Raw genomic sequence first — 12,252 nt, 5'->3', positions numbered from 1 at the left:
TCTACATTAAAAGATCTGACCTTTACTGTGCTTTTCACTGTGAGCTACTGATACATTGCATAGGGGTCACCAAAACACCTTAGGCATCTGCAAGTGTTTCACATAAGTTCAAAATAACCTCTGTGAAGGGAGCAAACATATTCAGCTGCAACAAGAAATACAGATCCTAAGAAATACCTTGGACACAAACAGGTGCAAAGTTCAATGCCCACAAAACCAGTCTCTTGTTTTAGTCACTATTGCTTAAGATTGATCCTTCTCAAAGCAAAGCTAAACAAACTCTTTTAACCCCATATCTATGGCTGTAAAATACATTATTTAATACCCATTCAGTGCAGAATTTGTCCTTTTTTCTGTGTAAGCAGTTTACAAACGTCAAATATTTTGCTCTGCATTTGGAATGCTTCTACCCATCAGTGAAGTATGTTGTCTCACTGGAGGGATTTTGCAATGATCTCATACCCCAATAAGAAGCATATCTGACCTGATCTGTGGCAGAAGTAGGAATTATTGTTAGCCACAGGTCATTTCTTCCCTTCCTAAAGGTGCTACCCTGCCAAAATTTGCAATGAAGTCTATTAAATATTATCTGTAATAACTTGCAGGTAGTATCTCTCCATGGTATGTCATTTTGAAGAACATGAGTCCATGTATCAACTTCAGTGCAAAAAGACTACTGATAAAGTAGTGCTTCCAGAAATGGCAATTAAATATTCCAGTGTAATTGCTGGCAATTCCTCACTGGCACTTCATACAGCTTTCTCCAGAGCCTTCTCAAAAATACACTTAATTCTGCAGGAGTCTTTACCAGATTTTGTTAAAATTGCGTTTTGGAATTTTGTTAGTAGCAATTTTGATTATCTTGCTTTGCTTTCCAAAAAAAATGTCCAGAAGAAATGCCTTCTGGTATTCCATAATGTCAAAGTGAGGAGCTGCCAGTGTGAGTTTAGACAACACATAAACACAAGACAGAGTCATTAATCTGGTGATGTTTTTGATTGTTGAATTCATCTGAAGAAAACTGCAGATCACAGAACCACAGACTGGCTTAGATTGAAAGGGACCTTAAAGCTCATCTTGTTCCAGCCCTCTGCCATGTGCAAAGACATTTTCTACTATACCAGGTTGCTCTAAGCCCCATCCAGGGCTTAGAACACTTCCAGGGATGGGGCAGTGTCATGGTTTGACACTGGCACAATGCCAGTGCCCCCATGAAGATACCTTCTCCCTGGTTTCTGCTGTGAGATGTGACCAGGAATAAGCAAAGCAGGCTCCTACTTAGGGAAAAAAGAACCAGAACTTTATTAACTACTCTACAACTACAGGTAAAAAAGGAACACACACACAGGGAAAACGAAAACCTCACAAATGCATTTCCTTCTCCCCCCACCAAATTTCCAACACAATACATTTATTCCTCAAATCACCAACTCTCGGTCCAGCACCACCTTTTAGACAATGAATCCTCAGTTCATCAAGAGGAGAGGAGTCCTTCTTGTACCATGGGCTTCCCCTGGAAACACAGCTGAAGCCTCGTGTGTTTCCGTGTCACTCGTGGCACCGCCCGGAGTACATCTGCCGTCGTGACCTCTTCCTTTTCATGTCCAGTGCTCTCACCACTGAACACGGACCAGAGCTGCTTCTAGGGTTGTCTTTTAAGGATGCTCTGTCCCAATCCAAAAAAGGCACAGTCTCTCCTTTGGGACACCCGTCCCCACAATCTCTCCTTTGGGACACCTGTCCCCCCCATATTTTTCACCCCCTGGGGCCGAGGGGCATCAACACTGAACCCTCTTGGTTCTGAGGCCATTGCCTCCCCCTAGAATGCAGTCTCTGTATCACAAGGAACATGGTTCTGTCCATGGCTATACAAAAAGAGTCCAGCAAAAGCTACTCCATCATCTCTTCCCACTAGGATTCTTCTCTATTCTTCTACTATCTCTCACTCGCCCAGACCTCTCTCAAACTGGCCCATTTCCTTCCTCATCTTCCACTCTATCTTCTAGGAAAGGTCAATGTTCTGTAAAGTTCTCATTCTCCAAAAAGGGGTTAAAAGCTCCTACAATCGGCCGGCTGAACGCCCCCTCTTCTCCGTCCCAGCCGTGCTGCCGGCACAGGCCCATGTTTATCCAGTTTCAAGGTTACAGTCTCAGACAGCGGCTCTCTTCCCCTCTCTCTTCCCCTCTCTCTTCCTCTCTCTCTCTCTCTGTCTCTGTCTCTCTCTCTCTCTCCTCTCTCTCTCTCTGTCTCTCTGTCTCTCTCTCTCTCTCTCTCTCTCTCTCTCCCTCTCACAGTGGGGCTGCCCGATGGCTCCCGGTGTCTCTGTCTCTCTCTCTTCCACCCCGGGGCTCAGGCCTACCTCTCTCGGCCACATGGCTTTCCCCTCCCCCTGCCCAGCCAGCAGCTGGGCTGGGGGAGAGACCCAAACTCTTTCCCGCCGGAAACCCAAAAAGGACCCTCCCAAGGGAGAGCCCTGCTTTTAACCCTGTGTTCTCAGAGGCGTGTCCATGTCCCAATGGCCAGGTTAGATGCCAATATTAAAGTCTGAATATCCATTGGCCAAAAACACAGCATCCCAAAAAACACATTTCCAGTCAAACCACCACAGGCAGCCACAGCTTCTCTGGGCAACCTGTGCCAGGGCCTCACCATTCACAGGGAAAATTTATTTAAAATATCCAATTTAACCTTGCCTTCTGTCAATGTGACGTCATTCCCCCTTGTCACAGACCCACAGAGTCACAGAATATTCTGAGCTGGAAAGGAGCCACTAGGATTATTCTGTCATTCCAGGCCCTTGTCCAAAGTCCCTCTCCAGCTCTCTTGCAGCTCCTTTAGGCACTGACAAGGGCTCTGAGGTCTTCATGGAGCCTTCTCTTCTCTAGACTGGATATCCTCAGTTCTCCCAGCCTGTCTCCAGAGCAGAGGGCTCCAGCCCTCAGAACATCTCTGTGGCCTCCTCTGAACTTGCTCCAGCAGCTCCATGCCCTTCTGATGTTGGGCTGGAGGCAGCTCTGCAGGTGGGGGTCTCATGTAAGCAGGACAGAGGGTCAGAACCCCTTCCCCTACTGGCCTTGCTGTGGGATCAGCCCAGCACATGGGGGCTTCTGGGCTCTCAGCACACATGGTCAATCCTGCTGAACTTCTCACCTATCAATACTCTAAAATTCTTCTCCCCTGTTCATTCTTTGCCCAGCCTCTGTTTGTGCTTGGATTGCCCTGACCCATGTGCAGGGCCTTGTAGGAATACAGCTAGAAAGCCGAGCTGGGAGCACTGTCCAGCTCATGACAGAAATGGATATGTTAGCCTTTGTGGGCTGCAAGCCTTGGCAACAGAAAGTAGAACCTTGAAGAAGGAATGCAGAAGTTAGCAGTGTGCTTGGTAGGCAGAACTTCTATGAGATAACACATACCTGCACGAGTTAGTAGGAGTCTCTGAATTAAGCAATGTTACCTAGTAACATAAATGTTATAGTTGTGCTGTTTTTACTAATTGCTAGAAAGGTATATAAGCTCAGCTTTGTGAATCAATGAACGGCTTCATGTGTGCAAACCATGGAGTCCACGTCTCTTTCATCAATTGCCGTCAGGACCTTGGACATGGTCTGGTTGAACTTCACAAGGTTCACACAGACCCACTTCTCCAGCTTGTCCAGATCCCTCTTGACACCATCCCTTCCCTCTGCACAGCAGATACAGCACTCAGGCTGGGTGGATGGGCAGGTTATGGATGTGGGAGCACTGTGTGCATCTCCATCTGCCCATCCTGAGTGGCATGTCCACTGTACTTGCTGCAGCTGCAGGAGCTTCATCTTTTGTGATAACACACTGCAGGAATGATGCAGGCAGATAATGGCAACCTTTTGATTTGGTTAAAAGATTCATATGACAGTTTCCTAGGGCATCAATAAATTACACAGGTTCCTGTGTAATGCCATATACATGGGTGAGTTGGGCAGTACTGCTCCAGCATTACTGCCTCCAGTGACTGCTCATAATTAGGGGCAAAAGAAACCACTCTCCAGCTGAAGCTTGCAAATACTCTGCTTAAAATAATGCAACAATCCTAATTAATGAACGAATTGTTGTAAGCCCTTTAATTCAGGAACAATCTGGGTTATTAAATGGCTGTCACCTTGTTGAATGGTCATTGTGGTGAACCTGTGACAAGGCAGGTACTAAACCTCTCAAAACTCATGAAAATCAGATGCAAATCTGAAACCTTATCCCTACAAACTTCTCATTTTATAATGCCCCTGGAAATGGTTCTTTTTCACGCTGACCTAACAAAACCTAACAATAAATCTGAAATTTAGAATAAGGCCAAAGTTTGAGCTAGTGTGAGCTGGAAATCTGCCAGGACTTCTTTGCAGCTGTATGAGTTCCACAGCTACAAAATCAGCAATATATCCACATGGGTTTTAGGGTCATATTTGAATTTTTCTCTGAGCAATATTTTACTTTTTAGTCCCTGAATTGTGGGTTAGAGCTCTCAGTCTACATCAAGCAGCAAATGCAATCTCCATATACATGGCAGGTGAACTGCTATGCTAAATAAATAATTTGACTTTTCTAAACATCACTATTTTATCAGCACAGTCTGGTCCTGTGGAAAAGAAGAAAAGTAGGAAAATCCTGCTATGGTAATGACATATGGACTTAAAATTCAGCAAATTTCACTGTGTAAATTAGTGTCCTGGTGTTCTCTGGGATAGAGTTGATTTTCTCTCTAGTAGCTGGTATGTGATTGTGTTTTGGATTTAGGATGAGAATAATGTTAATAACATATGTTTTATAGAAGGACAAGGTGAAGAAGTGGAGGAAAATCAGTCACAGAAAAACAATGTTTCATCTGAGGATGGACTTTTTTTTAAAGGATGTTTTGTTTTTTTATATTTTGGGCAAACAAGCAGTGGCATCTTCACAGTGCTTCCATAAATTGTTTTTAGTGATTTATCTCACGAAAAACTATTCTTGCAGCTGTGATATTCTTTGATTTTATATCTAAGTCTAAGCTAGAATTAGTTTTGCTCTCTGGAGGAAATATATCAAGAGTCTCAAAGGCAGAAAGCGTTCTCAAAATTTCTTGATATTTAGGTTAATTTTGTCATTCTAAATGCATTTTTCACACCTTGAGCAAAGAAATCCCACAGATATCATCCTAAAAATCAAGTTTCAGTCATCCAAGGTGAAGATGGAATGCTTAAAAGGAAGGAGTGTCTTGTACTGAACGAGAAACCAGGAGGTGAATCAAACTGATACAACAGGTCCAAAATGTGTTTGAACTTCCTGATCTCAGCATGTCTCAGGAGTCTGGGTGCTTGAAAATAGAACACTAGCTATAGAAAATACTGAAATAGAAGGGGTTTTTTTATCAGAAGGAAAAAAAGAATGGAGACATGCTTTTTCCCAGAAGATCTTCCAAAAAAAACCCCTATTTTAAATTAATTTTCCTGATCAGAGACAGCAACATCCTCTACTCACACACGCCAGGCTCAACGATGTCCAAAACTTAAGCTTGAGGTATCTAATCTATTTGATGCCTACATGTAGCATCAAACAATTTGGGAAAAGAAGTCCATATAGATGTGTTACTATGGGATAAACCAGAGAATCACCCAGAAGAAAAGTTTAGCATCTCCATTTCAACTAGGAAGCATTTTGGAGAAAAGCAGACCATAGTGAGCAGCTGCAAGCGAAGGAGCAGGATAGAAGATGACTTCATGCTACAAGGATGGCCATCAAACTCCAGAAAATTTGACTTTCCATTCCAGTTTTTATTTTACTTCCTCTTTTTAACAAGTTCACTTTTGAGCCAAAGTGACCAAAATAAGTGCTGAAGACAACATTGTTACAACACCTCACTGCAGCATGGAATATTACAAACCAAGGAGTACTGCAGGTGAATGAAGGCTTGCTGGGCTTCCAGCAGGATGCTCTCCATGCTGTGGGAGGTGCATGGTGCTGAGGACAGGAGGACTGAAGGAGAGGAGGAGCAGAGGACGGGGTTTCCCAGTGCCACACAGCACACTCAACCCTTTCAGAGCAGCATTTCCAGTGCTGTGAAATGCACTAGGGACAGGCATTCCCAGTGCCCCTGCAAGGATGGCAGGACTGGTGTTCTCAGGTGTTTTGGCTCAGTCCTGATGGTCCCTGTCAGTGCCATGGGGATGGGCATCTTGAGTACAACCACCTACACTAGGTAGGTGCTGCAGAGTGCTCTTGGGATGGATGGGCACAGGCACACGACTGGTGCTCCCAAAGCTGCACCCAACGTGGGGATGGTGCTGTTCCAGGTGGGCACGGTCTCCTCTGTTCAGGATGGATGTTGCCTGGGTGGGATGGGATGGGATGGAGGTAAGTGCTGAGGGGATGGTTGCGTTGGGCTTTGGTGTGTGTAGGCATCATGGCTGGTATGATGCGAGGCGAGTTGGCCTGATGTGGGATGGCTTGGCATGGAATGGGATGGGTCAATGTGCTGTGGGAAGGGTTTGTCTGACATGGGGCTGGTTGGCACAATGAGGGGCAGGTTGGTCTGTTGTTGGGCAGGTTGGGGTGTTATGAGGCAGGTTGGGGTGACATGGGGCAGGTAGATGTGCTATGGAGAAGGCTGGTGTGATGCGAGGCAAGTGGATGTGATGTGGGGAAGGTTCATAGAATCATGGAATAAGCTGAGGTGGAAGAGACTTATCAGGATCATCAAATCCAGTTCCTGGCCCTGTGTAGGACACCACAACAATCCCACCCTATGCCTGAGAGCATTGTCCAAATGCTTTTTGAGCTCTGTCAGATTTGATGCTGTGACTACTTTCCTGGGGAGCCTATTCCAGTGCTCAACCACTCTCTGGATGAAGAACCTTTTTCTAATATCCAACTCAAACCTTTCCCAACTCAGCTTCAGGCCATTCCTTCAGCTCCTGTCACTGGTCACCAGAGTTAAGACACTGGTACATGCCCCTCTGCTTCTCCTGCTGAGGACACTGAAGACCTCAATGAGGCCTGCTTTTGTTGTTCACTCTCTTCTCCAAGGATGAACAAAAGAAGTGACCTCAGTTGCTCCTTACAAGGCTCTCGAGACCCTTCACCCTCCTTATGGCCCTCCTTTGTGTGAAAAACGCCAATCACTTGTTTTGAAAATTCTAAAAGTTTAATAGTAATAAAATGGTTATAAAAATAGTAATACAATTAGAGTAATAATAATTTGGACAATTTGAATTAGGACAATACGAGAGAATAGAGACAAAGCATTACGGACGTCCAGGTTCCTTTTTCTGGGCAGCACGAGCCCAAAAAAGGACACCCATTAACAGAGGATTAACCCTTAAAAGCAATAGCCTGTTGCATATTCATACACCTCATACATGATGCATAAAGTCCATGCAAATATAGGATTCTGTCTGGTCAGTGTCAACTTCTTCCTCTTAATCCTAACAGTGCCTTCGAGGCGGGAAGAAGTTTGTTTCTTCTGAAAATGGGGCAATAAATTCTTTTTCTCTGAAAGATTCAGGTGTCCTGTGGCTGCTATCTCAGTGCGAGTTCTTTCTTTAAAAAAAAGTATCTCACATAGCATAGTTTCTATTTTAACATTTTGTATAACCTAAAACTATATTTAACACACTACTTAAGAGCAATAATACAGCATTACTTTCTAACACAACATATATAATATTCATTTTAATATTTGTGAAAAGCCAATCATAAAATACATGCATTTTTCACATTTGGACTCTCTGCAACAGCCTAAGGCCTCTTTTATATTGACATGACATAGATGGATGTGACACTGGGCAGGCGGGCCTCTTTTGGGGGAGGTGGATATGGTGTTGAGCAGGTCGGGGTGATGTGGAGGGGGGCTGAGGGTGACATCACTCCCGATGCACAGCGCAGGGCCGGGCCCGGCCCGGCAACCCCTCAGGGTCGCCATGGCGACCGCCCCTCGGCCCCTCCGCCGAACTATTTTCCGTCCCCCCACGTGATGACAACAGCTCCCTCACACGTGACGGAGGGCATGCTGTCAATCAAACTCCATCTCCTCCAATCATCGCCAGCAGTCGGGCGCCGTCCCGCCTTCCGGAAGCGGGCGCTCTAATCGGCGCCGGCGCGCGTTCCGGCGGTTTGACAGGGCCGGCGCAGCGGGGCGTTGATTGGCGTCGGGCTGAGCCGGTCGCAACTCGAGAGGGCGCGCGGGGTCCCGCCCCCGCGGGGCGCGGGCCAATGGGCGCGCGGGAGGCGGAGCCCCGCCCACCCCCCGGCACTGCGGTAATATGGCTCCGTAGCGGGCGGCCGGCTTGGCGTTGCTGCTGCCATTAACCCCTGCGCGCCCGGCGGCCTTGGGGGAGCGGAGCGGGGACCCTGCGTGAGGATGACCTCGGCTGCCGGTCCCGCTGCCTTGCCGCCCGGCTCCGCCGCCCGCGCCCTGCATGTGGAGCTGCCTTCGCAGCAGGTACGGCGGGGCCTCGGGGCGGCGCTCGGAGGGGGCTGAGGAGGAGGAGGGTGTCCTGAGGTGAATCAGGGGTGTCCCCTGAAGTGTGGGGTGTTCTGAGGTGACGAGGATGCGCTCTTCTGGGCGTGGGACGCCCTGAGGTGTACACAGGGGCGTGCTCACTGAGGTGTGGGTTGTTCTGGGGTGCAGGGAGACGTCTCCTGAACTGAGAGCAGCTCCCTGAGGCGTACAGGGGTTGCTCCCTCGGGTGGATGGGGGTGCTCCCTGCGGTAAAGGGGTGGACAGGTACTCCATGAGGTGCCAGTGGGGCTTCCCCGAGGTCTGGGGGTACCTGAGATACAGTCCCCAAGCTGATGGAAGGGGAGTCCCTGAGGCCAGGGGCAGTTTGAGCACCTTTCTCCTAGGCTGGTAGGAAGGCCAGAGGAAGCATGGGGGCTGGCGTCTCTGCCTCTCTCCCGGGGGAGTCAGGTGCTGTTTCCTCTCCCAGAAAACTACTTCTGCGCCTACAAAACATCAGACTAAAGGTGAGAATTGCAGCAGGAATAACACCGTGAAAATCGGTGTTAAACTCGGGCACCTCGTTAGGCCGGAGCAGCTGGGGTGTCCCCTCCTCCTTCTCTTGGCAAGGTGGGGAGTAAGTGTGGATATAATATGAGGTGTATTCTGAAAAGTGCTGAAATGTTCTCTCCCCATTGCGTCCTTCTTTGACCTAACTTTGTTTTTCCTGTTTGCTGATAGTTGGCTTTTGGCTTACTGGGCATTTGTCCCATGTTTTCATTTTGGAGAGCATTAATTTTAAGTGAGGAAGACTAAGTTCTGCCTGAGCATTGAGCAATCCCTATCAAACCGACTCTGTGCCCTTTCCCCTCTTGCATGTGGTCACTTTGATTGTACAGGAGCTGGAGCAGGACTGGTGAAGGCAGGAGTAATTAGCAAAATTTTGCTCTTCTTTAGAAATAGTGTAAGATGTGAATGTTGTTTTGGCTCATTGACTCAGTGCAGTCGATGTTATTACGAGTTAGACACACAATCTGTTTTACTTGAGCTGTGTGTTACCAGCTGGGAATATAAAGAGTACCTAGAGAAAAAAATCAGCAGATGTTAATGAAGTGGATCCATAACTGCTCTTTTGATAAACAGGTTTTAGAAGACATCCACTTGGGGGGCAAAGGAGGGAAATGGAGGTGGCTGTTGGCCACCTGACCCTAATTTGTGAGCAAGCGCTTACTCTGAAATGTGGGTCTGCTCTGTGTTAGTAAACATAAACATGAACGCTGCTCTGTACGAACAGGAAACAATGGATTGTCCATGAGATCAAGTATGGCCTTCTCCTTACTAAATTTTTTGGTCTTATTCTTTCTCAGGCTTGTGCAAGGACCGAGTGAGTGCTGCAGGGAGAAACCTGAGATATTAGTCATTGGATTTCGTTTGTGAAAGTGAGACCAAAACACAGGCTTTTTCTTCTAGGAGCAGAAACTTTTACAGGAGTTCCTAGGAGCAGAAATTGACTCATCAATTATAGGCTGTTCCAGTTGAGTAAATGTTTAGTGAGGATGCTGCTTGTATGTTAATTGTAGCAAGTGTAAGGCTGGGACAGAGACTGAGCTATTCTGCTGTGTGCTCTGCCAATACAAGGACCATGTGCTGAGGGATCTGTGCACTGTGTTTACTTGGAATCGAATTGAGAGGCTCAGATGAACACACTGATAGCAAATCACCCTTTTTCTTTGTATTCTCTGAGCTCAAAAGTCTGTTACTGAAGTGCAAGATACCTTGAAGGAGCTTTGTTGTGGTGTGATGTGGGCTCAGCTCACTGGAGCTATTTTACTGCAGAATTATGAAACAGATAAGTCATTCCTAGTCTGTTGTACCACCTCTGTAATGCCATAGTCTGGCTGGCCCAAGCTATGTGATGCTGTGTAAGGCAAGGTAATTGTTTGCTGTGTGCCAGCACAAAATCAGCTTGGTGATTTGTTTCAGTAGGCAGCTTTCTCTAGGACACCCAAAGCACATTTTTTTGACTATAAGATGTTATAGTGACTATAAGAATTGAGAGCAGGATGGTCTGAGTTATGGCTATAAATCTCTCCAAAGACAAATTCTCAACTGTGTATTCAAAGTGAGTGCTTTTAATGACTGAAGTGACTTTTTAGGGGCAGAAGTACTGACAGTGTGATTTGGGTTTAGTCTAGCTTTAATTGTTCCAGTAACATTCACATTGATTAGAAAACAATGTTCCTGCTACTGACACTCTTCCAGGAGTGAAAAGTTAAGTCTGAAACCTTTTGCTACTGTGATGATACTTATGTCAAAACTGACTGACCTCTTCTGTAACTTGTTTGTGTGGCAGGATGGCTGGGGCAAAGAATGCTTTTTGCTGTTGTATTCTGTACTTTAAGAAAGAAAAATAGAGGATATGGCTGTAAAGAAATGCATCTGATTAAGCATAAACTTCCCATTTGAATCCCTTAGTAATTGTGTCAGGATGTTGTTCTCTTTTGCTGTACAAGTGAGCACAACAGAACTGAAAATGTGAAATAGCTACACTTCAGGAGCAGAGATTCTTTAGTAATATCTCTTCGCAGTTGCTCGACTTAAGAAAACTGGGAGTGTCATAATAACTTAAGGATTTCTGAATGCTCAAAACAAACTGTTCAATCCTGTCATTGTAAGCAGTTCAAAGCAGTGGAGGGGTTGGGGGACCCAAACCTTTCAGACTCTTCTATATTCTCAGTGGAAGGGATTGGACAGAAGAACGCAGCCTGAATGTACAGAGGCAGTCATGCCACAGTCAAATGATCTGCTGAGTGCCACTGTGCTAATTGCTGGCCAAAACAGATTTCATGTGCGGTTGTCTAGTGGCAGGAAAGCACACACTCCAGAGCCAGTGCCTGGGAGGGTGTGTGTGAGGGAGGGAGGGGGATCTGTCTGCTGAGTATGGAGGGAAGGGGTAAATTGTGCCATTGTGCACAGCCATGAGTAGTGTCAGACCAGGTGACCCAACATTTTCTGTATCTTTCAGTTCACAAATATCTCTTGACAGATTGTGAAAGTTTCTGTGGAGAGGAGCAGCAATGAGGTTTCAGCTGCAGGTGTCAGAAGTGTATTTTAGGGTGGAGCAAAACAGAGCAACCAGTTAGTGAAACTTCTCAAGGACACTCTGTGGCCTCCATTAACATTAAGGCTGGGGTTCCTAAAGCTCCAGTTGGAGTTTTATGCACTTGTATGAGTCCAAGAGCAGTGCTCATCATACATGGCTCCTGTGGCTTCCACACCCTCAGCATCTCTACCCTCAGGGTTTGACCGTCTAACCCCTCCTTATCCATTTAACAGTCCATTCATCAAATCCATCTCTCCAATTTGGAGAAGGATGTTGTGGAGGATCATGTCAAAGATAAATGACATCTGTAACTTTTCCCTTGTCCCCTGATGTAGCCACCCCATCACAGAAGGCCACTGGGTTGGTCAGGCAGGACTTTGCTTTGGTGAGACCGTGCTGGCTGTTGAATCACCTCCCAGTCTTGCATGTGCCTTAGCACAGCTCCTCAGAGGATCTGTTCTGTGATCTTCCCAGGCACAGAGGTGAGGCTGACAGGGTGGTAGCTCCCAGGGTCCTCCTTTCTGGCCTTTTTAAAGATGGCTACTATGCTTCCTCTTTTCCAATCACCTGGCACTTCACCCAACTTCCAACATCACTTCCAATATCATGGAGATTGGCTTGGCAACTAAATCAGCCAATTCCCTCGAGACTCCGTGGTGCATCTTATCGGGTCCCATGGACTTGTGGACATTCAGGTTCCTCAGGTGGC

The 12,252-nt window shown here is 46.5% G+C and overlaps 1 protein-coding gene across 2 annotated transcripts in view; it reads left to right on the top strand.

Moving 5' to 3' along the window:
- The first annotated feature begins 8,277 nt into the window (after positions 1–8,277).
- The window catches only part of UVRAG (UV radiation resistance associated), an 88,277-nt gene continuing 84,302 nt past the window's right edge, over positions 8,278–12,252 (top strand). Inside the window, exon 1 of one of the 2 annotated variants that reach the window (XM_036386099.2) lies at positions 8,278–8,443. In XM_036386099.2, coding sequence (XP_036241992.1) covers positions 8,363–8,443 — 81 coding nt within the window. In that variant the 5' untranslated portion in view covers positions 8,278–8,362. The remainder of the gene's footprint in view (positions 8,444–12,252) is intronic. The other variant, XM_036386090.2, reaches the window with a different exon arrangement.

The sequence above is a fragment of the Molothrus ater genome, chromosome 2 (genome assembly GCF_012460135.2).
Source record: "Molothrus ater isolate BHLD 08-10-18 breed brown headed cowbird chromosome 2, BPBGC_Mater_1.1, whole genome shotgun sequence".
In the NCBI taxonomy this organism is placed as follows: domain Eukaryota; kingdom Metazoa; phylum Chordata; class Aves; order Passeriformes; family Icteridae; genus Molothrus; species Molothrus ater.
This window is presented reverse-complemented; position numbering and strand designations above follow the sequence as displayed.